At 40.5% G+C, this 22,438-nt stretch overlaps 1 protein-coding gene across 1 annotated transcript in view; it reads right to left on the reverse strand.

The window, feature by feature from the left end:
* Positions 1-1,398: 1,398 nt before the first annotated feature.
* Positions 1,399-22,438, reverse strand: part of kifc1 (kinesin family member C1) — a 28,668-nt gene continuing 7,628 nt past the window's right edge. The window contains exons 10-19 of the mRNA XM_084326796.1: positions 20,993-21,181; positions 20,417-20,530; positions 19,616-19,702; positions 14,016-14,213; positions 12,347-12,511; positions 6,792-6,930; positions 5,345-5,484; positions 4,956-5,029; positions 4,545-4,620; positions 1,399-3,940 (exon numbers count right to left, since the gene is read on the reverse strand). Coding sequence (XP_084182922.1) covers positions 3,872-3,940; positions 4,545-4,620; positions 4,956-5,029; positions 5,345-5,484; positions 6,792-6,930; positions 12,347-12,511; positions 14,016-14,213; positions 19,616-19,702; positions 20,417-20,530; positions 20,993-21,181 — 1,251 coding nt within the window. The 3' untranslated portion in view covers positions 1,399-3,871. The remainder of the gene's footprint in view (positions 3,941-4,544; positions 4,621-4,955; positions 5,030-5,344; positions 5,485-6,791; positions 6,931-12,346; positions 12,512-14,015; positions 14,214-19,615; positions 19,703-20,416; positions 20,531-20,992; positions 21,182-22,438) is intronic.

Consider the following 22,438-nt stretch of genomic DNA (forward strand, 5'->3'; position numbering starts at 1 on the left):
TGGTGGATCACCTGTTCATGGAGATGAAGACGCAGAGAGAGAGAAGGTTAACGAGGGACATATACATACAGGCAGCTCTCACTGCCCAGGTGAGTCCAATTGGGCTGACGAGCCACTCACTACCTGCTCTGGAGAGGCAGTAGACTCACCAATCAGCATGCAGAGTGGCGGCAGTCACACTGACAACAGCCCTCTATCTGTCACTCACAGACAACACACCAACAGTTGGCTTTTTGAACACACAATCACAGAAACACCTGTCAGGTGTGACACCTGTGATGTCAGCGGTTACACCTCAGTGGTTTATGTAGGGAATAAACAACTATTTTCATATCAGAGGGACACACAGACCAACAGGTAACACTTATGAAGTAAAAATGGTAAAATTGTTACGTTAATGTATTTCCTGAATCAAGTGGAGGTCTCTCGTTTAAGTCTCTTGCCTCTGCGTTGGCACCAATCTTTTATCATTTTTGCATTTGTATTTGTATACAGGGCCGTTTCTGACCATTTTGGTGCCCTAGGCCAGACATCCACTGCCCCCCCCCCCCCCCCTCCTTTGTCGATTTTTTTTGTCAAATAAGTTGTGCAATAGTCAATTTTGGTGAGTTGTTTCTACACAATTCAATTATGACATTTAGGTAACATTAATGAACAAAGTGACAGCTACAGTATGTAAATTGTAAACCTATTTTTTCTTTTTTTATTCCAGTCGATCATAATGATCATGATCATACTACGGAGCTCACTGCGTTGGAGAGAGAGGTAGAGAGAGAGATCTCTCTCTCTCAATTCAATTCAATTCAATTCAATTCAAATGGGCTTTATTGACATGGGAAACATACGTTTACATTGCCAAACAAAACAAAACAATCAAACAGAGAAATCAAAAGAAATCAGTACATTACAGAAGGAATTTCTTGTACAGTCTTTATGGTGGTTGTAAGAGCCAAAGCTATATATATTTCGGTTATTGTATTATATGAATGTTTAATATTGATTGGATTTAGATAGTCATTGAACCGTCATATTTGTCATAATAGAGCATTCTGTCTCACACACAGCATTTTAAGTATGTCACGTGGAATCCCAAGCACAACAAAAAACAAAATAAGTGTTTCATATCCTTTACTCCATGCTGTTACAATGTTACTACTAAACATAAACACACCATCACCACCACTAATATCTTTAAGAAAAAAATATTTTTATTAGAACTGAATGTATCAAATTAAATAACACATTTTAAATTGCAATTATTATATATATATATATATATTTTTTTTTTGTATTTTCTTTTTTTATAAACATAACATCAAATTAGACACACAAGCATTAACAGTAAACATCCAATGAAATCACCATTTGAATCATTATAAATGTAGTATGCGAGATATATACCCAATACTTGCTATCTAATACCCTACATTATATATAACAAGATAATCAATAATATAATTAAGGCAAATGATCAAATAAAAAAAACTGAACTGTACATTAAATGATAAAACTATAAACAATATAATTAACATTAACAAAATAATGTGTGCATTTTGTGTCAGGTGCATTTATTATAGATCAGTTATGCATTTGCCTTCCAAATTTAAGTAGTATTTGCATGTTAAGTGCAGTCAATTTTAATCAATCAGGAATTGAGGAGGACTGTGGAGAGAGAATCCATGACTCAATATCTTTGGGAACTATAAGAAAAAAAGAAATTACTGAGATTGTAAACAAATGCATGAACAAAACTTCAACAGATGGAGACAACATTGATATGACCCTGGTAAAGAATATAATTGAGGGAATTGTGGATCCATTAACTCACATATTTAATCTTCCATTCAAAACGGGAACATTTCCAGAAAAAATGAAAATTGCTAAAGTTATCCCAAAGCTGGAGATAAACACCTCTTCACCAACTACAGACCGGTATCATTATTATCACAGTTCTCAAAAATACTTGAGAAACTATATGATGAAAGACTGGCCAAATTAATTGAAAAACGTCAACTATTAATGGATGATGGTTTCAGAACAGCTAGATCTACTTCCATGGCATTAATGGAGCTAGAACAAATAACCACATGTATAGAGAGAAAGAAATACGCACTTCGTATATTCATTGACCTTAAAAAAGATTTGATACAATAGATCATGAGATTCTACTTAAAAAGATGGACAGGTATGATGTCAGAGGGGTCGCATTTGAATGGCTTAAAAGTAGGGATGCTCGATATTGGCTTTTTTACACAGGCGACACCATCAGAAACTGATGATCAATCTATTGATACACAGGCGACACTATCAGAAACAGTGTGATGAATCTATTGATACTAGGGCTGTCCCCGACTAAGGATTTGGGATGGTCGACTGGCCAAAATTTGCCGTTAGTCGGGGGGGAAAAAATTTGTATCATTCCATTTGGGCTGTGGGGGGTGCTTAATGTCTGAAGGAGTCAACTGAAGGCTTCTTGTCCTCTGCAAAAGCATGCAATTGGTCCACTGATGGATACATCTTGATATTTGTCTAGTCTAGTGTGTTCATTAGATGGGTGAAATCCTCTTTCAGTGCCTCTGCCTGTTTTTGTAGGCAGTTAGCCTCTGGTATGCGTGCCATTAGCATTAGCCACGCTTCTAGGCCTCTTTTCTTTTGGAAAGAATGATAAAAATTCAAAAAAATAAAAATTATATTCGACTAAGAGGTTGGCCAGTCGATTACGGCTCCTTTCGACCGATTAGTCGACTAATCGGGGTCAGCCCTAATTGATACACAGGCGACACTATCAGAAACGGTGTGATGATCTATTGATACAGGCGACACTATGTGATGAATCTATTGATACACAAGAGACACTATCAGAAACGGTGATGATGAATCGATACACAGGTGACATCAGGAGGGACTTTATCTTAAGATTATTATTTTTAATAATAGGGATATGGTACATCATATAGGGATAAAATATAATTTTGCTCCGTCTTTGAGAAATTACATCACACTTAATACATTTTAATTAGTATGCTTTACATTTGGAGCCAAATCCCAAAGCATGGCCACAAGGTAAAAACATAGGCTTTAAAAAAATGAGGCATAAGACACACAAGGCATGTATAAAACGTTGGTCCACGGCACTGATCCATCTATTATAACCAAGTGTGGATATGTAACATTAGAAAAGTACTCATTTGGACCACAAATCATTAAAAAAGCATTTATTAGTAAAATAATAGATCAACCTTAAAAACACAATGACAAAAAAGAAATATGCAATGAGGAGCTGTGGTAGAGAGGGAGCCAGGACCCAGTAGAGAACCAGATCCGGAGACGGAAGTGGGATGGATACCATCACACGCCAGGCCCCGACGTGGAATCCCCAGGGGAAGCGGAAGAGGGGAAGGCCCAAAAACAGCTGGAGGCGGGACACCGAGGGAGAGCTGCAGAGACGTGGTACCAGCTGGGGAGAGGCGGAGAATACGGCCCAAAGCGTGCTGGATGGAGAAGAGTCATAGAGAGTCGGCCTATGCTCCGCTTTGAGTTAAGGGGCCAAGAAGAAGATCAGTTGGGCTGCTCAACCCAACTCAACTTCTGGGTCGGGGGTCAGTTGGACTGTCTAACCCAGTGGTTCCCAAACTGTGGTGCGCGAGCGCCCTCTAGGTGGTGCGCGACATGATAAAAAAAATGTACACTAAAATGTCATACAAATCTTAGTCAAACCTTTAGTATTATGATATTAAACATGCTGGCAGAGTACATGCATCCATGTTGTCGTGAACATTTTAATTAAATAAAGAAATTCCCTATCCATAGTCGCCATGGGAAGAGATAAAATAAAAAAAAAATTAAAAATACTGTTGACTCTTGGTCAGGGTTAGATAGTCAACTCTTGGCCAGATGATGACTTGTTGGCTGTGGCAGTGCCAATCACACAGTTGTTCACCTGTAACAAAATAAAAACACCGTTATTAAAAAGGTCAACATCGTAGCTGCAGGTTTCAACAAGTTACATTTAAGACTTTTAATACCTCTTACTGCAAGACATGGCCAGATTACAAGCTCTGGAATGCATGACGTGACGAATTCTCCATATTAGGGATGTGACAACCAAAATCATTTTTGAATTTTTATTATATTTAGTTATTTTCTGCTTCAGTTTAAATTCAGTTAAAAATGTTCAGTTATTATTTTTAATAGACTAAATAAAAGGGTATTGCACATAAATAGGCACTTCAGAATCGGAAGTTCAGATAATCCTTCAGCTGATAGACATTAAATCAAAATGACACCATCGTATCCTATAATAACAGCATTGCATTGGCCCATCAACCGGTTTTAATAAACAAACAGAAACGGTAGCATGTGCATCTTTTATATCAATTAGGCTGCCTCTAAATATAAAAATGAATTAAGTAAGAATGTGGTTTGCTTCTCATTTAAAAAAAAAATGTTTAAGATAAAAATTCGACTCAGACATGAAAATCGAATGTGGCGACTGTCAAGAGTCTCAAGACTATTCGAAAAGTCAATCAACTAAGATCACTGACCTTGCTGGCAAATCTCAGAGAGTTGACAGTTTCCCCAAAGCTGTCCAGCTCCGGGGAGATGTTGGCGAACATCAGCCTGCAGGGGAAATAATAAAGAGTTTTATTTTTTTTTTTATTATTATTATCATTTACAGCAGTTACAGGTAAAAACATGCTTTACCACCAAAAATGTTTAGCCACTGAAGCCGAAATCTGGCTCTGGCGCAAGTTGTCACTCTTTACTAACATCCTCCTATATCCAGCCTCTTTACTAACGTCCTCCTATATCCAGCCCCTCTGCTAAAGTTACATCAGGTATATTGCTGTGCATAGTTACGTCTATGACTCCTGCCCATCCCTAGTATGCATTCATGAGTCAAAATAAATGAAGAGTCCATCAAAACTGAAAGAAGTCAAGTAAGTGAAGCTTACATCTTGCTGTTCCCTCCCAAGCAGCCCTGCAGCAGGTAGGTCAGCTTGCTGTTCCTGTAGGGAATGTGGCCATCCTGAAAGACAAGACCACAAACGTAAGACAAACGAAGCACAACAAATTTGTGGAAAATCTAACTAGTGGATAATTGGATAAGTGAATGTTGTAGTTTAAATAAGTGATAATAGTCTAGGTGTTTATGTAGGCCTGATGACATGTTCAAGTGAGGATGGTCCGACGAGAGCTTAATGCAACTCAAGTAGAACTACCATGTACATGAATCACAGGAGATATACTTTTTACTGGGGTAACTCTTGACCTCAGTACAGGGTTTTAAATGCTGGGGTGGCAGGACCTCTCGACCTCAGTACAGGGCAGGATGTGGTCTCACCTTGTTGGCCAGGGCATGGATGACCATGCCCAGGTTGGTGAGGGAGCCGTTGATGGCCGTCATCTCTTTGAACCGGTCCCCCTGCGACAGACTCTTGTCCACACGCTCACTGCCAGCCAAGTCCACCAGGCACAGAGAGGCTACAAACCGATAGAGATAGTGAAAATCATTGATAGCAATAGTTTGGAACAGAATAAAAGGGAAAGCCACTGGGTAGATGCTGTTGTCTAAAGTTACTAAAGCACCACAAGTGCAAACCCTGTTTAGCCCCAGTGGAAATTAAACACTATGCTCCATTTGTGCCAAGTGGCCATTCCAGCCTGATACTATGGCTGCTTTTATCCAAAGCGACTTACAAGTTCTGTACGACAAGTCAGTAGGAAGGGTACAACTCTTATCAGCTGAGTAACCATGTTCATCAAAGTGTTAAGACTTGGGTGCTAGTGTACGCTAGTATAATTAGGAATAGTGCAGGGTGTAAGAGGGTTATTTCTCTCTTCTTCAAAACAGTGAACAGCACAAATTACATGGAATCGGATATTTTCTATTGTGCCACTTTCATATGTGGTCCTGAATCAGATACAGGTCAGATGGGTTTTAATTAGCTGACCATGTTTACGTTTTGCACATGCGGCCAGTTCAGGAGCAGTGACCAGTTCACTGGAATCTGACCCGAGCAATAAATTGAGCACCAAGGCTTGCCATGTGAATGTAGCCCATGACTGTACTTTTAGACTTTTTATAAATCCTGTTAATGACATAACATGAGATAATGAGTAACCAGGGCCTTGATGTTAGAAATACGTAGAATATAATTACCTGTAGCAGCACTGTAGTCAAATGAAGGATAAGGCTTGCCACTACTTCTAATCACCTTGAACCATCTGCTCCTCTTTTTAAGCAACTTAAAATACTATCAATCTTTGATATGTATTTATGTTCAACTGCACTTTTAATTAAGATGTTTACAATAATTTTCTCATATAAAACTCCAGTATTCATTCATATCCAACAAGGCAATCAAATAATAATAATAATTTCTTCCACACAACATTAGGTCAGTTCAGTATAAGATTTAGAGGTCCTACAATTTGGAATTCAAACCCCTCATCCAACAAAGATTCCTCATCCATTTAATCACTCAAATCCAAGCTTAAATATACATTGTTAAATGAATAGCTTCAATCTCATAAAAACATTAATGTCACTTTGTTTTACAGTTTGTTAATTTGTTTAGACTAATATTAATGTTGGTTATTATGAAAATGTTTTATGAACTTATTTCACTTTACTTTTTTTTAATCCGATGATTTAATGAGTTGAGGCCCCGTATAGGCCCGCCTGGGTCTCTTGCCTCTACTCCGCACCTTTATATACACTTTGTCATGTTCAATGTTTTCGATTTACCATTTTGCTGAAACGGTGCGAAATAAAAATAGATACTTACACTTGCACTTGACGTCCCTGCCGACATGCCGCCCCTCGACGTCCAGCTTGAAGATGGAATGTGAGCGGGAGGAGTGCTCGTTCACGTTGGTCCTCGCCGTGGAGCGGCTCCGATTGGCCAGAGCCATCAGGTTGTACACCTGGCAGACAGGAGGGGGTGAGAAGGACATGTAGTATGAAAAATACCCATCTACCTACCTCATACTATAGTCCACCCATATACTTATACTGATTATATATATTAAGGCCGTCAAAGTTAACACGGTATTAACGCACAATTCTATTGACACCACTATTTTTTTAAAACTCAATTCACTAAAAAAAAAAATACTAGACTTCACTCAGGTGTATTATTGATACTCATTAGCGTACTGATACAGGGATGTACGCTAAGCTTTTTCACTAGGGGCACAGAATCTTTTTTTAAATAACAATTTTACCATTATAGTGGGAAAAAATATGTTTTCAGGTTTGTATATCTTTTATAATGAACCAACTGAAGTATTACCACAGCTGCAAACATTTCTTCTTTCATTGATAACAGTGTTCATTAGGGATGAGTTAGGATAATTAGGATTTTATCGATTAGATACTGCTTAACAGTACGGTACTTTATCGATACTCTTATCGGTTCTTTTTGGATTATTTTGCAAGCATTTTTTTTTTTTATTAAGAACATAAGACATTGCTTTATTATTCTTTTATATAACTATTACTGCACATGGCTTCTTTTTGATCAATTAATACAAGCAGTCAGATAAATTAACTATTTTGGGACTTTCTATTTTATTTAGAAAGTTCTTAAATCATGTCCCACCCAATACCCAGCTGTTAAAAACAGCTCCATTTTTATTAGTAGATACTTTTAGAACAATAGCCTGATATATTTTCCATGAGTTGAGTGGATGCATGACTGGAGCAGTGCGTGTGAGAGCGCACGCTTTGCATAGTGGGCGTGTCAACAGTGTCAGCTGAACTCGCACCAAACAAGGCATAGGGAAATACATCCCAGAATTATTTCATAATACAAAGTTTCTGAATGGATATTTGGATTCAACCAAGTTGTATGCAGTGATGACCCGTCTTTCCCCACGGAACACAAGTTACTTAACGTTAGTCGTGCTATGCATGCTTAGCTTGCTAACGATAGCAGTGTAACTTAATGTTACACAAGTCGCGCTATGCATGCCTTTTTTCGAACGTTTTGTTCTCTCCCGCTAAGATAAGCTCTGCTCTGCTTCAGCACGGACAGCACCTCTCAAGTACCCATATGTGCATGAGTGTCAGTCGCGCGAGTGTGTGTAAGTAACAGCCCCGCTCCTCGGGCAGACGGCGAGAGAGAAGAGATATAGAAAACGGCCAACAAGATTAGTTTGCAATTTTAAATTACTCGAAAAAAGGAGTGAAATACGAATGAAAGGGTTGAAATCAGTACTAGCAAGGGTGCCCCCAAATATTTCTCTACTAGCACAGGCTATTTTTAGGGGCAATATGCTACGCCCTCGTAGCACTGTACAGCATGTTTGTTTCCGACTCAGTGTGTGTGAGAGATAGAGAGATGAGGAAGGGGCGAGAGAAAGAGAGCTGGGAGAGTGTGTGTGAGAGAGAGAGGGGGGGCGGGGTGAGTCCTCAGCCTTGTGTGGGTGAATGTAACAAGTTCCTAACTATTTTCATTCCCCTATTATTTCATGCACTTTATTCATAGTTTTAAATTATTATTTTCTTTTAAGTTATTTTGTGCATCACTCCGTTTTGAATTTGATGCAAATTTGCAATGCATGAGGGTCATCCTTTTGTGTTAAATGGCTGCATAAAGCAAGCATTTGTTGATTAGATAAAAAAAAAGCTATAGACAATCATGAGATTAAATATTTTAATCGATTGACAGCACAGCACTAATATATATATATCCACATCAGTCTGTACATTGCTGCATATAATCCTTTTTTCACATCTATAGATATCTTACTAGTTACATTGCTGGCCAGTATGACTTACTACCAGTGTCTTTATACCTGTACACATTTAATACTACAACTCTGTTGTACATACAGTACATGTCATTAGCACTATTACTCAGTAGTACTAATTTGGGTGAATGAGAATTTATTTATTTATTGTAAATAAATAAAAATAAAAATAAATAGCTTTGGTTAAATGCACCATTTAAATGTATATATCAGTTGAAATTGTATTCGCACTTTAGTTACATTTGCACTCTGGTTGGATGCCAAACTTATTTTCGTTGTACTGTACTTGTGCTGCATGACGACACTAAATTTAATCTACCCTTTTAGGGAATTATGGCTACAGCTTCTTAGTCAATTAACCTCTTAGACTCAAGCTATATTTTCAGAAAATTCACCTAAAAATAAATACCTACGTAAATGGAAGATTGCTCCACTTCTATAAGCAGGGTATCTGCAGGTTTAGCCCAGTCAGATTTAATGCTTTTAGACTTTTTAATGCCACTCAGAATTAAATTTAATACCAATTTCACAATAACAAAATGACAAATCATGCAACGACACCAATTAGTTTAAGTTTAGGGACACATTGGTCCAAAGATGTTTATTAAAACATAACTTGGAAACTTAAAAATCTTGAACTTAAGGAGTAACTGGATTGGATGAATTTCAACAAAGGGGTGACCAAACATAAATAGCAAATATAGCTATACAAAATATACCAGGGGCCAAGCAGCAAGTGCAACAGCCACTGTCAGAACACATAACTATTACCACCCTCCCCAGGGTATCAAAAAAAATCAACCAACAAACAAGATTCTTGTGCCGGATCTCCTCTGGTAAACAAGAATACCCTGAAGACTCTAACAGGAGCACTCATTCAAGGGTACTACGACTATGTTTGCACCTCATGGTACCAAAGCACCTCAAAGGCCCTAAAAACAAGATTACAAACATCACAAAACAAACTGGTCAGACTACTGCTAAACCTCACTCCTAAAACCCACTTTACCCCTGCCCACATTCAAAACCGCTCTTAAAGAGCACCTACGGGAGGCTGCAATTAGAAACTGGGCACCGTAAATGTCCAAACCCCCCCCCCCCCTCCTAATGTACAGTCTCCTCCCCATCATATGTATATATTTTCTGTTAAGATCTCTGGGTAACAGTACTGTATATTTGCATATCGTATATGTCACAATTGTAACACTACAGTACTATATAGTATACCTGTATGTCATGTATGTCCCTATGCCATAAATGTCATGATGTCATGTATGTTGAGTGTCATAAATGTCACTATGAATTGAAAATGGGGGACCCTGATGTAAACAAGACAAACGTCTTTCTCTGGTCTGCATTCCCTTAACAATTGTGTGTATTGAGCCGTACTGTATTGTACCCATTCTGCAATCTGTTAAATAAAGTTCTCATTCATCCAGTTGTTGTTTTTGTGGTTTTGGTTGAATGAATACTTTGTTTAACAGATTGCAGAATGGGTACAATACAGTACGGCTCAATACACACAATTGTTAAGGGAATGCAGACCAGAGAAAGACGTTTGTCTTGTTTACATCAGGGTCCCCCATTTTCAATTCATAGTGACATTTATGACACTCAACATACATGACATTTATGGCATAGGGATACAGGTATATAGTACTGTACCGTTACATTTGTGACATATACGATATGCAAATATACAGTACCGTTACCCATAGATCCTAACATACATGGGATACTGTACGTCATTAGGAGGGGGTGGGTGGGAGGAAAAAATACATAGTGGGTGAAGCTCTCATCGAACATAAACACAAACGTGTCCTTGTTTACATCCGTGAATAGATTATTTTCAAGTTAAGACCTCAGCTTCAAGCTTTGGCATGGAGCTGAATGTTATCCGGACTTCTGTTGGTGCAGATGTTATAGTCCTACCTGATGGCGCAGCTGGTGTGGAGGCAGGCGGGGCCGAAAATAAATGCGAAATAGTAGTTTGCACAGGCGGGTTTTGCAGAGCGCTCAGCATGTGCGACGCGACTGCTCTTTTTGTTGTTGCAGCGGGGCTTGTAATGGCCTTTGACTGGGACCAACCATCGCGCAAACAGTGGATTGTCGAGCCAGTTCTCGTTAAATTGGCACCTTCCCATATTAACGAGTGCAAATGCTAAACTAAACGTAACGTTAGCGTTATCGCTTCGCCTTGCTAACGTTAGCTAGACTCCGTTGCTGAAATGGTTCCCCGGCCAACACATTACACAAGGAGTTGTGTTGGTTCCGCCCCATTCCGGTCTGCGTGATTCTACAACACGGTCAATGAAAAGTCAAACTTTATCTCCCGTTAACCGTTTTCCCCCAGATTTCATAATAAAACATAAGACGACAATGGCATTTTATCTTTCCTTTCTATGGCATTTTTAAGACCTCTGAAAATGGAATTAAGACATTTTAAGACAAACTAAGGCCTTAATTATTGATAAACAAATTTAAGACCTTTTAAGACTTTAAGGATCCGCGGACACCCTGATAAGGCCCATTTGCATGTTCTTGGCATCTAAGGACCTCAGGGAATGTAATTCCCAGTGTCAGAAATATTGCGTCTGGTTCATTACAATTTACTCAAGCCTAGTAACAAGGAGAATATACATTTTCTTTTTCCCTCTCATCTTTGACACCATGCTAACATTGACCAGATGTGAAAAAGACACCACTGACTGAGCTCATTCAGCACCTTCTTGAGATCAGGTGTACAAAGAAATATAAATAAAGGGCAGATGATTTTGTAGATAAGTACTGAATTTTGCCATCCGGACACATGCAATTTGAAGTATGAAGTCTTCCATTTAAAAAAATATGGCTAGGGCTTAAAATCATTGGTAAACAAATGTAGTGCTGAAAATACACACGTTTGCCGTTTTGACAGAGTTACGCAACATTAATTAATAGGTTCTGTATTGATAGATTTATGGCGCGATATGAATCTCTGCCCTGTACCGGGCCCGTTGGGCTTAATTGTCTTTTGTATGCCTTTTCAAGCCGAACAAGTAATTTCTTGAAAAGGGAGCATGTAGGAAAGACAATTTTACAAACTTGTCGATCAACTAACTCAAAATAATTTCTTTATGGAGGACAGCCTTAAACAAAATACACACAATGTACTAAATCTGGATAATGGTCCATGGTATAAAAATAACATACCAATTAGGGTACCTCTTGTGTATACCATTTAATTATATAATAATATTGTTTACAATTTATTTCTCATATTCAGAGTTAATTATATAGTTCTCATTTTTTCCTAATTTTATGTTTTTCTACCATTACCCTTCCCATACCTGTACACCCCCCTACTGCTATGATGCCAGAATTTCCCCAAGGGGATCAATAAAGAATATTTATATATGCCTCAAGTTTCCTGGGTTAACCCTTTCAATGCGACAATACACAGGTTAACCCGTTCACTGCCGCACTACCAAACTGTTAACCCTTTACCATCACACTACCGTCGGTAGTGTGATAGTAAAGGGTTAACCTTCTGTAGTGTGGCAGTGAAAGGGTTAACCGGCTCCTTCATCCTCCGAGATCCGTGTACCTGGTCCTCTGTGGTGACGCTCCTGTAGTCGAGGTTGGTCACGGAGATCTCGTTGGTGACAGACTTGCGGATCTCATACTCCGGCCTCTCCTTGGCCTTTCCGGTGTAGAGGAGGTCGCGGAGGGCTTCGTTGTAGATCTCCACAAAGCTGGCAGTGAAGCTGTACTGAAGACGACAACAACATGGGGACAGTTACAAAAACAATAATGAAAAGTAAGGCTGGGCGATTTCTATATATATTTTTTTTTTTAGAAACGCCAAGGAAATCATTCAAATAACCTTTGTTTTTATTTGACAAAAAAATCAAACTAAGATGAATTTGCCTATTGGGATTGAAGTGCAAACCTAACTTTCACCAATCTTCACTTGGAAAAAAAAAATATATACCGTAATTTTCACACTATAAGCCGCAGGTGTTTTAATGTTTAATTACAGTCTTCCCACCAGCATTGGGACACAATACTGTCGGACAAATAACAAGAATTAACTCATTTACAAGTTGTATTAAGTTTAGCAAATAAGGGAACAGATAAATAACATTTCAATGCAGTCAAAAAAGCAATATTTCGATTTTTACATTTTCGAGTTTGGTCACGTCGAGTCACATAAGCCGCACCGTTATATAAGCCGCAGGATCGAAAAAGGCGTAGCTTATAGTCCGAAAATTATGGTATATAGGTTACTCTTGATCAAACAAAGATAAATGTCCCCATTGGGATTAATAGTGCAATAACTTGCTTTTTCACCAAACTTTACTTGAAAATGAAAAGGTGCCTCTTTATAATCAAACAAGAAATTTCCCTATTGGGATTAATAAAGTGCAAATCTAACTTTCACCAAACATCACTTTTCGTAAAATAAGGAAACTCTTGAATTTAATTTAGTTTGAAAATAGATTAATCGCCCAGCCCTACCGAAAAGTAGTCTGGTCTTTTACACATCTTATTTACATTTAAGGTGATCCGGGATCAGTGATTGTGACAGACATTAAGTCAACCAGCTCCAACGATCCATCCGAGATAGTTAGTCTTCACTTGGAAAAGGCTTCATAAATTACTGGCCCATGTGAGCGTTGTAGAGGACAGTTAGTCAAATTACCTTTGGAAATATATAAATAGCCCTACAACCCAATATATATAGTATGCCCTACAACCATCCAATATTAATATCTATATAATCATCATCTAGCCATGTAGGTGACAATATTTGATATAGGATGAGAAGCAAGCCATACATTATATATCCCTACAACCAGCAAACAAATTAACAGCATCTATAAATTCCATAATGTAAATGACTTAAACAACTGTTATTTACTGTGTTGGCCCTGAATTCTGATGTGTTCATGCAGGGCATGCCATACATTCTTGTAGACCTATACAAGGGAGACAAGAGTTGGTGGTCTCTAACAGGTGGTCTTAAAGACCTAACCAGCTCATCAACTGACCTCCCAGCCCTGCTCCTCCAGGTGGTGTTAAAAACCTAACCAGCTCATCAACTGACCTCCCAGCCCTGCTCCTCCAGGTGGTCTTAAAGACCTAACAACTCATCAACTGACCTCCCAGCCCTGCTCCTCCAGGTGGTGTTAAAAACCTAACCAGCTCATCAACTGACCTCCCAGCCCTGCTCCTCCAGGTGGTCTTAAAGACCTAACAACTCATCAACTGACCTCCCAGCCCTGCTCCTCGAGGCTCCGGGCCACCTTGAAGACCTGCCGCACGGCTCTGGGGATGACTCCTCTGGTCTCGTCCGCCTCGCCTCCCTCCATGGTGAAGGTCTTCCCGCTGCCCGTCTGACCGTAAGCGAAGCAGCAAACATTGTAGCCATCCAGCACCGACTGCACCAGCTGAGATATCTCCTCAAACACCTGAGAGAACGGAGCAGAAAAGAGATCTCCTCAAACACCTGAGAGAACGGAGCAGAAAAGAGATCTCCTCAAACACCTGAGGGAACTGAGCAGAATACAGCCGAGAGAATAGATCTCCTCAAACACCTGAGGGAACGGAGCAGAATACAAATTGTATTGGCCCATTAGCAGTGATTAAAGCAAAAAATAATCTCCTTTTTTCAGGCCAAGTCATATTCTTATTTTAACCTCTACTGTATTTTTTTTTTAATAGCGTAAGCGTTTTAAGGGAGCCTACTTGTAGAGCCTACTGTCCTGACTGGCTATAGACCAGACCTGGGCATTGTCCTGCCCGCAGGATGATTCTGACCGGCCCGCGAAAGATTACATGATAATAAAAAAAATTATATATAGTTTTCTTTTCATGTAAACGTTCACACGCACAATATACGCTTAGTAGACATGCTCAGAAGATGTTGGTTCTCTTTGGATCCACCTACATATGTGAACAGACACTCAGTCATGACGTTTAAGTCCAGGTACAGATCCTCTCACTGATGAACATCTGGCAGCTGTGCTTCGCATCTCCACCTCAGACATGCAACCTGACTTTGATGGACTTGTTAAAGCTCAACAGAGACTGGATTTCTCACACTGAATGAAAAAAAAAAAAAGAACTGAACACTAAAATGTGGAAATATAACAAGTGAAATGGGACACTTGATATTTTTTTTCTTTTTTTTGCACAGTTCTGAAAACATTAAATGTTTAATATAGGCATGTAAAGTAAAAAAGACTGGGACACTTTTCTTTACAGTTCAGTGACATGTCATGTTTATTTTTGATATAAGATTATGTGATGTCTTTAGAAAGCTAAGAAAATCCTTGTTTCAATAGTATATGAAACTCAAAATGCCCTTTGTCATTAATGTTTCACATTTTGTTTATCATTTTGGAAATAAATTCTATTTGAATAAATGATATTTTTTAAAGCTAACCTCACCTTTTAATTGCCAAATAATAACACTCTTACCAGGGGTCAAAACAATGCCATTTACTGCTTTTTATATAGAAATAAAATGTATATTATGCATAATTGAGTTTGGAATTTTGGCCCGGCCCCCCAACATATTTTCAGTTGCTCATTTGGCCCCCTGGGAAAAATAATTGCCCACCCCTGCTATAGACCCTACTGTTGTGGTTGTTGTGCCAGGCAGGAAGACTGTGCTGGAGAGCATGAATGCAAGTCTTGTGGCTAGCTTCTGATTGATGGCGAGCTAGCACCCCTTTCCCATTACTTTGAACTAGGGATGTCCCGATCACGTTTTTGCTCCCGATCATGTGATTTTGAGTATCTACCTATACCGATATAAGTATTCCACAAACATGACCATGTTCACGTCTTAAACTCATACTGAGGCCTTAGTTTTGGTTTTATTGCATATCATCATTCATTTATTTATTGTCACACAGAGCAGAAGAATTTTGCCAAAACAAACCCAATAGTATCCAGCTGCAGAACGGCAGACCAGCCACACATAATTTTTTTTTTTTTATCCCAATTTCTCACATTACATTCACCCTGAATGTTGACGTTATCCAGGTGAAAAGTTAACTTCATTCAAGCGAGGCATTGCAATCCTTGACTTGACATAAATCATTTGATGTATAATTAAATCAAAGGAAATACGTTTGGGTCTGAGAGTGTGGCTGGTCTGCCGTTCTGCACACAACATCTTTCTCTGGTCTGCATCCCCTTAACAATTGTGTGTATCGCTACTGGATTTACCAGATCCAGAGTGAATGAACTTTTAATACACGAGACCCTCTTCTTGGGACCAAGTAAAGTTTAGTCGATAATCCAATGTAGTTACCCCCCCCACCCCAAATGTACAGTTTCTTTGTCAATATATACTCTTTTTTTATAGACTTTTTGTATCACAAACAATACTGTATTTGTAAATCTGGTATGTCATAAATGTATAGATGTAGCAGTATTGTCTATATGTCATGCGTGTCATATATGTTATGACTTGAAAATGGGGGACCCTGATGTAAACAAGACAAAAGTATTTCTCTGGTCTGCATCCCCTTAACAATTGTGTGTATTGAGCTGTACTGTATCCATTCTGCAATCTGTTAATAAAATGTTCAATCAATCAATATTTAACAGATTGCAGAATGGGTACAATACAGTATGGCTCAATACACAATTGTTAACACTTTGGATGCCACGCCCGAGATTTCTCGGGTTTACACCCCGTGGGTTGAATGCCCACACCCGAGATGTTTTTTTATATTAGCGATCTGAAATCATATCAAGCAATCCTACCGTTGGATATCCAGTCACCCCAGGCTCTCGGATGTGAAAAAAGCGCCCCCTATCGTCTCCCAGATGGTAAATCACCCTTTTGGATTGGACCCAATGAAAGCGATGGGAGAAAGGATTTCTGACTCCACATTTTACGTCTCACTCATGCAGCCGGGGGTTACCAGAGTTCATTCTGGAGCCTCTGAGCTGCAGGGATTATGTGTTCTACTGTACACACGGTGGATCAATACAATTATCGATTTTTTTGAATGGTGATCAGGAATTGGAACACTCCATTTGGATACCATCCGACCTCAGGTAAGGAATCTATGTTATCAGTCTTAGGATAATCACTCGTTTTCACGGATATATAAGAGTTTCCCCTATATGCGATATAGCCGTTTTGACTATAAAAGCCATCAGGAAATAAGAGCAGCGATTATCAGCGGGCGGCACGAGCGTGCGTACACATACCATCGATCATCTAGCGTTTATTTGAAAACGAAGAAAGTGAGGGACGATAGCTCAAGTGGGTCAGAAGGCGAGGGTGGAGGAAATGTTGCAGAAGTGATTTCATTTTTTTTTTGATCCACTTTTTCTCCCATTTTTCTATATTTTCTCCCATCCCAACTCTGTACATGCATATGATTAGCACTATTACTCTGTAGTACCAATGTATATATATTTTATAACCAGTTTGATCATCTGTACATTGTATATTACCGATGCCAAACTTCTCTTTTTTGATCCACTTTCTCCCATTTTTCCATATTTTTTCTCCCATCCCAATTTCGTATCATCCAATTCAACCTTCCCCTGTCATGAACGCTGTTTCTTGCCTCCCACAAGCCGGCTGCAATGTGGACTAAGTCATACATAGCACAAGTCCCCTCCGGTACTTGAGGTAACAGCAGTCGCATCTTTTCACCTGCGCAGCTCGATCTCTGTGTCGAGGAGTAACGCGTGGGAGGCTCACGCTGCCCCCGACACTTCCTGATTCTACTGCGCAGGTGCACCAACCGACTTGTAGGAGTCGCTTGTTCACAACGTTCGATCCCCACCCTTCAGTTTTCCCTCCCCGTAATACGGCCAATGTGTATTACTGTGGACGACCAGCCAAACTGAAAAACAATGTGGAGAGCTGGATTCGAATACGCGAATCCTAGCGTCTCCACACTGGTGGCGAGTGCCTTGCCCACTACACCACCTAGCCGCCCTCAGAAGTGATTCATATAGTGGTTAGGCTTGAGGAGAGTGAGGAAAGTAGGTAGGCTCGAGTTGCCCAAACTCATTGACGAGCAATTAGGTGAGGTAAAGTATGCGAGAGTTTTGTGGGATGGGAATCTGGCCGTAGGGTGTGGTAGTGAGGAGCAGGTGGAGAGGGCTAGGAAGATGAGGAGCATTGGTGAGGTGGGTATAAGTAAGGTAGTGAGAGTAGGGGAGAAGAGGGAGGGGGGGATGTAAGAGTGATAGCTGGGGTACCGGTCGAGGTTAGCGTAGAGCAGCTGGTGGAAGAGTTAAAGGGGGACGGGCGTAATGGCATAGTTAAGAGTGCAGAAAGGATGAAGAGGGGAGCAGATAGGATGGAGACGGTAGTGATTAAGTTTGAGGGTGGGGTTGTTCCTAGTGAGGTGTTTGTGGGGCGTAGGATGTTTAGGGTTAGGGAATTTGTTCAGAGTCCTCTTAGGTGTTATAGGTGCCAGGAGTTTGGCCATATAGCCATTACGTGTAGGAAGGGGCAGAGGTGTGCTAGGTGTGGCGGGGAACATGACTATGGGAAGTGTGGAGAGAGCGTGCAGCTGAAGTGTTGTAGTGGGGAGCATAGTGTAGCATTTAGGGGGTGTGAGGTGATGAGGGAGGTCACGGTTCAGAGAGTGAGAAGGGAGGGTAAGTTATCGTATGCTGAGGCGGCTAGCAGGGTAGGACAGGGAAGTCAAGATAGGGTGCAGGGGGGTTGGAGAAGGGCACTTGGCAGAGAGGGTAGAGCAAGAGGATAGAGAGGGGGCAAGGGAGGATAAATTTGGTATTGTGGCAGGGGTAGTTAATGGTATGGCAGAGACTAAGGGTAGAACAGATAGGGTAAAGATGATTGTTAGGATAGCGGTTCAACATTTGGGAATGGAAGGTCTGAAATGGGAGGAGGTGATCAGGGAATTGGATGAGGGGGTTGTGAGGGACCAAGCAGTCCAGAATAAGATCGCAGGGGGCAAGGAGTGTCTCGCAGAGGGGGGCTCAGACAGGAAGTAGCAGCATTAGCTGCACTCCAATGGACAATGTAGGGGATGACGGATTCCGTTATCCAACCGCGGAGCAAGCCTCCGGAGCGCGCAGCGTCCTGTCGCTGAGTGACGACTGCTTGGCGCGGTAGGAAAAAAACGCCCCTTTTCATGATATTTGGCACCTCTGATTGATTTTGTTTCAATCACTATGCATCTACAAATCATATTATACCAGGTAGCCATTTCCATCAGACTGCGAATCAAATTGACGGAAATCCGTCTGGAGACGGAACGCTTTAATGCCTGCCTATTAGTCATGGTGGTTTCATTAGAGATGTCTGCATCAATAGTCTATGAACGCTACATGAAGTGGGCGACATGTTGGCACAATTTGGAACTGCAAACACAAAACCCGCTATTTTAATTTTAGTAAGTCTAAACTAGTTTAACACAACAAAGTGTTCACGGTTCGCCGTGATGCTCCACAGCTGACTAGTGTTTCTTCCTGCAACAACTCACGCCTCGCAGGATTTCAGAGTAAGATTTCTGTTTCAGTGGCACAAACGAGCACTTAGTGATAAGTACTTGAGTAATGGATTACTCACCCAACCCTAGTATATGGCCTAGGAAATGGGTGGGGATAGGAAAATAAAAATGTTGATATATACACAATTCATAAATGTTTTGCTAGAGTTTATTTTCCCATCAATAAACCAACAGGATATAACCCAATTACATGGTTAAACACAGATTGGGGCTTTAAAGAGTTGGAATGTGTGATGTCATTATGATACACACTCCAGGAAGTATTAAATGCAGCTCAATGAAATTATGAAAATGAAGAAGAAATGTATATTATGGTCTTGATAAGTCTGAAAGTCATCTGTGTGTACCTCCTGCTGGGAAGCCGTGGGGCTGAACACCCGGTCGAAGCTGAAGCTGTAGCTCTTCTGGGTGTCTCCTGTCCGGCCCACATGAGACTGAGGAGAAGACGGGAGGATGAGGCTTCAAATGGAAACCACCACATGCCAGATTTGTGCCAATGCACACATGAACACCACCCTTTATTTATTATCTCCGATTAAACTACCCATATAACTCTGTATGATAGCATGTACAATAGTGCTGTATACACACACTATATATATATATATACCCATCACATATCATCTGCCCTTTGTTATTTGTAATTTGCTTAGATTTTTACTTCATCTCAAGAGGGTGCTGGACGAGCTCAGTGGCAATTTTTAACTTTTAATGTTAGCATGGTGTTATTCACCGTCAAAGATGAAAAAAATAAATCATTTATATTCTCCTTTGGTTCATTACAATTTACTGAAGCATAGTAACCGACTCAATATTTCTGACACTGGGAATACATTCCCTGAGGTCCATAGATGTCCCTAGATACCAAAAACATGCAAATGGAGTGGAACCATCTTCAATTTACTTATGTACTTATGTACTTTTAGGCATTTTTTTTAAATTAAGAGGTTACTACAACTCTGTACATGCATCTGATTAGCACTATTACTCTGTAGTACCAATGTATATATATTTTATAACCAGTTTGATCATCTGTACATTGTATATTACGATTGCACATTTGTACTTGGTTGAATGCCAAACTTATTCTCTTCGTTGTACTGCATGACAACAATACATTTGAAGCGTTGGCCAGGGAAGAGACTCACCTCCTCAGTCTTGGCCAGTTTCAGGGCCTTGTTGTCATGGACAGGCAGCTGGATGTGGTCCATCTGACCCCCGGCCGCTGGGGGGCGCACTCTGCAAAAGACCCTGATGTTTCCCTGCAGGAGACAAGAGACCTGGTTAGTCAGGGGCCGGGCACCCGTTGGTTGTTGAAAACATAGGGGGAAACTGGACTACCAGGGGGGGGGGGGGACGACGACGACAACCGGACTACGAGAGGGGGGGGGGGGCTATTAGACCACGAGAGGGGGGGGAAACAACTGGACTACCAGAGGGGGGGGAGACAACTAGACTACCAGAGGGGGGGGGGGGGGGAAGACAACTGGACTACCAGAGGGGGGGAAACTACTAGACTACCAGAGGGGGGGGGAAACAACTGGACTACCAGAGGGGGGGGGGGGGGGGAAGACAACTAGACTACCAGAGGGGGGGGGGGGGGGGGGGGGGGAGACAACTGGACTACCAGAGGGGGGGAAACTCTATATTTGAGCCATTTATTACCAAAAGATTTGCACTACCCATCTACCTCATTTTGTACAGTGTTAGTCTTGTGAACCTGCCTTGAGCTCCTGGACGGTGTTGTGGAGGAGGCGGCGTGCCATCTCACTGGTGTGGAGCTGGTCGCGCTGCTCGGCGATCGTGTCCCTCTGCTGGGCCAACGTGTCCTCCATTGAACAGACCACCGCCTTCGTGTCGGCCAGAGTGGCCTGGCAGTCCGACAAGGTCGAGCTCTGAACAGACATCCGGGTCTGGAGGGAGAGATGTGGGTCCCTTAAAGATTTCTTAACTCTGTATAAAATATTGTAATTGGATCATTTGCTTGACTGATGTTTTGGGAGATTTAAACAGCCGGTTAAAATACACGTTTGACGGCGTCTTCATGCTTTCGAAACCAATAAATCACTGTTTCCTAGGATGTTCGTAAACAATAAAGCCAGACTTGACTTTTTTTATTACCATCATTAGTGATGGTACAACAGTCTAGAACAGGGTATTTGCGGATTTCAACAAGTTAAATTGTAATACCTTTTTAATACCACAGAGAGTTAAATGTAATACCAATTTCACAACATACTAATAACTTTCAGGGTTCTTACACCTTTTCCAAAGCAAAATTCAAGCACTTTAAGCTTTTTCAGGTGCCTTTTCAAGCTTTTCCAGCATCTTACACGGCTGTGGTAAATTAATTATTTACACAAATGATAATGTCACTTCTTCCATCACATTAAATCAGATGTGATTGTGCTATAAACAACCACAATGATGTAGACATGACATCCTATATAACCTGGCTGAGCCAATATGAAACAAATCAAATAATCACCAGATAAAATTTCACTCAAATATTTACTGAAAATTTGCTAAATAAGTGAAGTCTTTGAGGTAGGCAGTCAATCAGCTCACTGAGCCTTAAAATGTATACAAATTCAAATCAACCTAGAATTTGTATATACCCCCCACAGTGGTGTGTTCAGTTGGTACGTCCCAGCAGGGACCAGGATGTAAGCTATATGATGCCCATGTTATTGGTTGCAAACTTGCAATACAGACGCACAGTTGACACACGCTCTAGTCTCCTCTATTGTTATTTCACACAAACAGCTACCCCTAGTAGCTGGCTTCTTATGTTGCCGACATATCCTACAGAACATTCCTTAAAATAGAAAGAATTGATTTGCTTGTTAGTCATGTTGATCACAGCGAAACCACAGCTCCGATGCATAATGGCGTTAGCTAAACAAAACTTGTTTTAAGGTAAATTGGCTTTCAGTGTGTGCAGACTGGACGCTCTGACCGAAGAGTCAGTTAGAGAGGAGCAGATTTTCAGAGTGAATTTATTAACTCACCTTACGGTGTCGCTTGTCGTTGTCAACATGAACAATAAACATGGGCGTCTGTGGCAACCAGTGATGCCACAGATTACTTGTAAAAGTAATCCGATTACTGATTACTGATTACTCCTTTAAAAAGTAATCCAAGTTACTTTACTGATTACTTGATTATCA

The sequence above is a fragment of the Notolepis coatsorum genome, assembly GCF_963971535.1.
Source record: "Notolepis coatsorum genome assembly, chromosome: 13".
NCBI lineage: Eukaryota > Metazoa > Chordata > Actinopteri > Aulopiformes > Paralepididae > Notolepis > Notolepis coatsorum.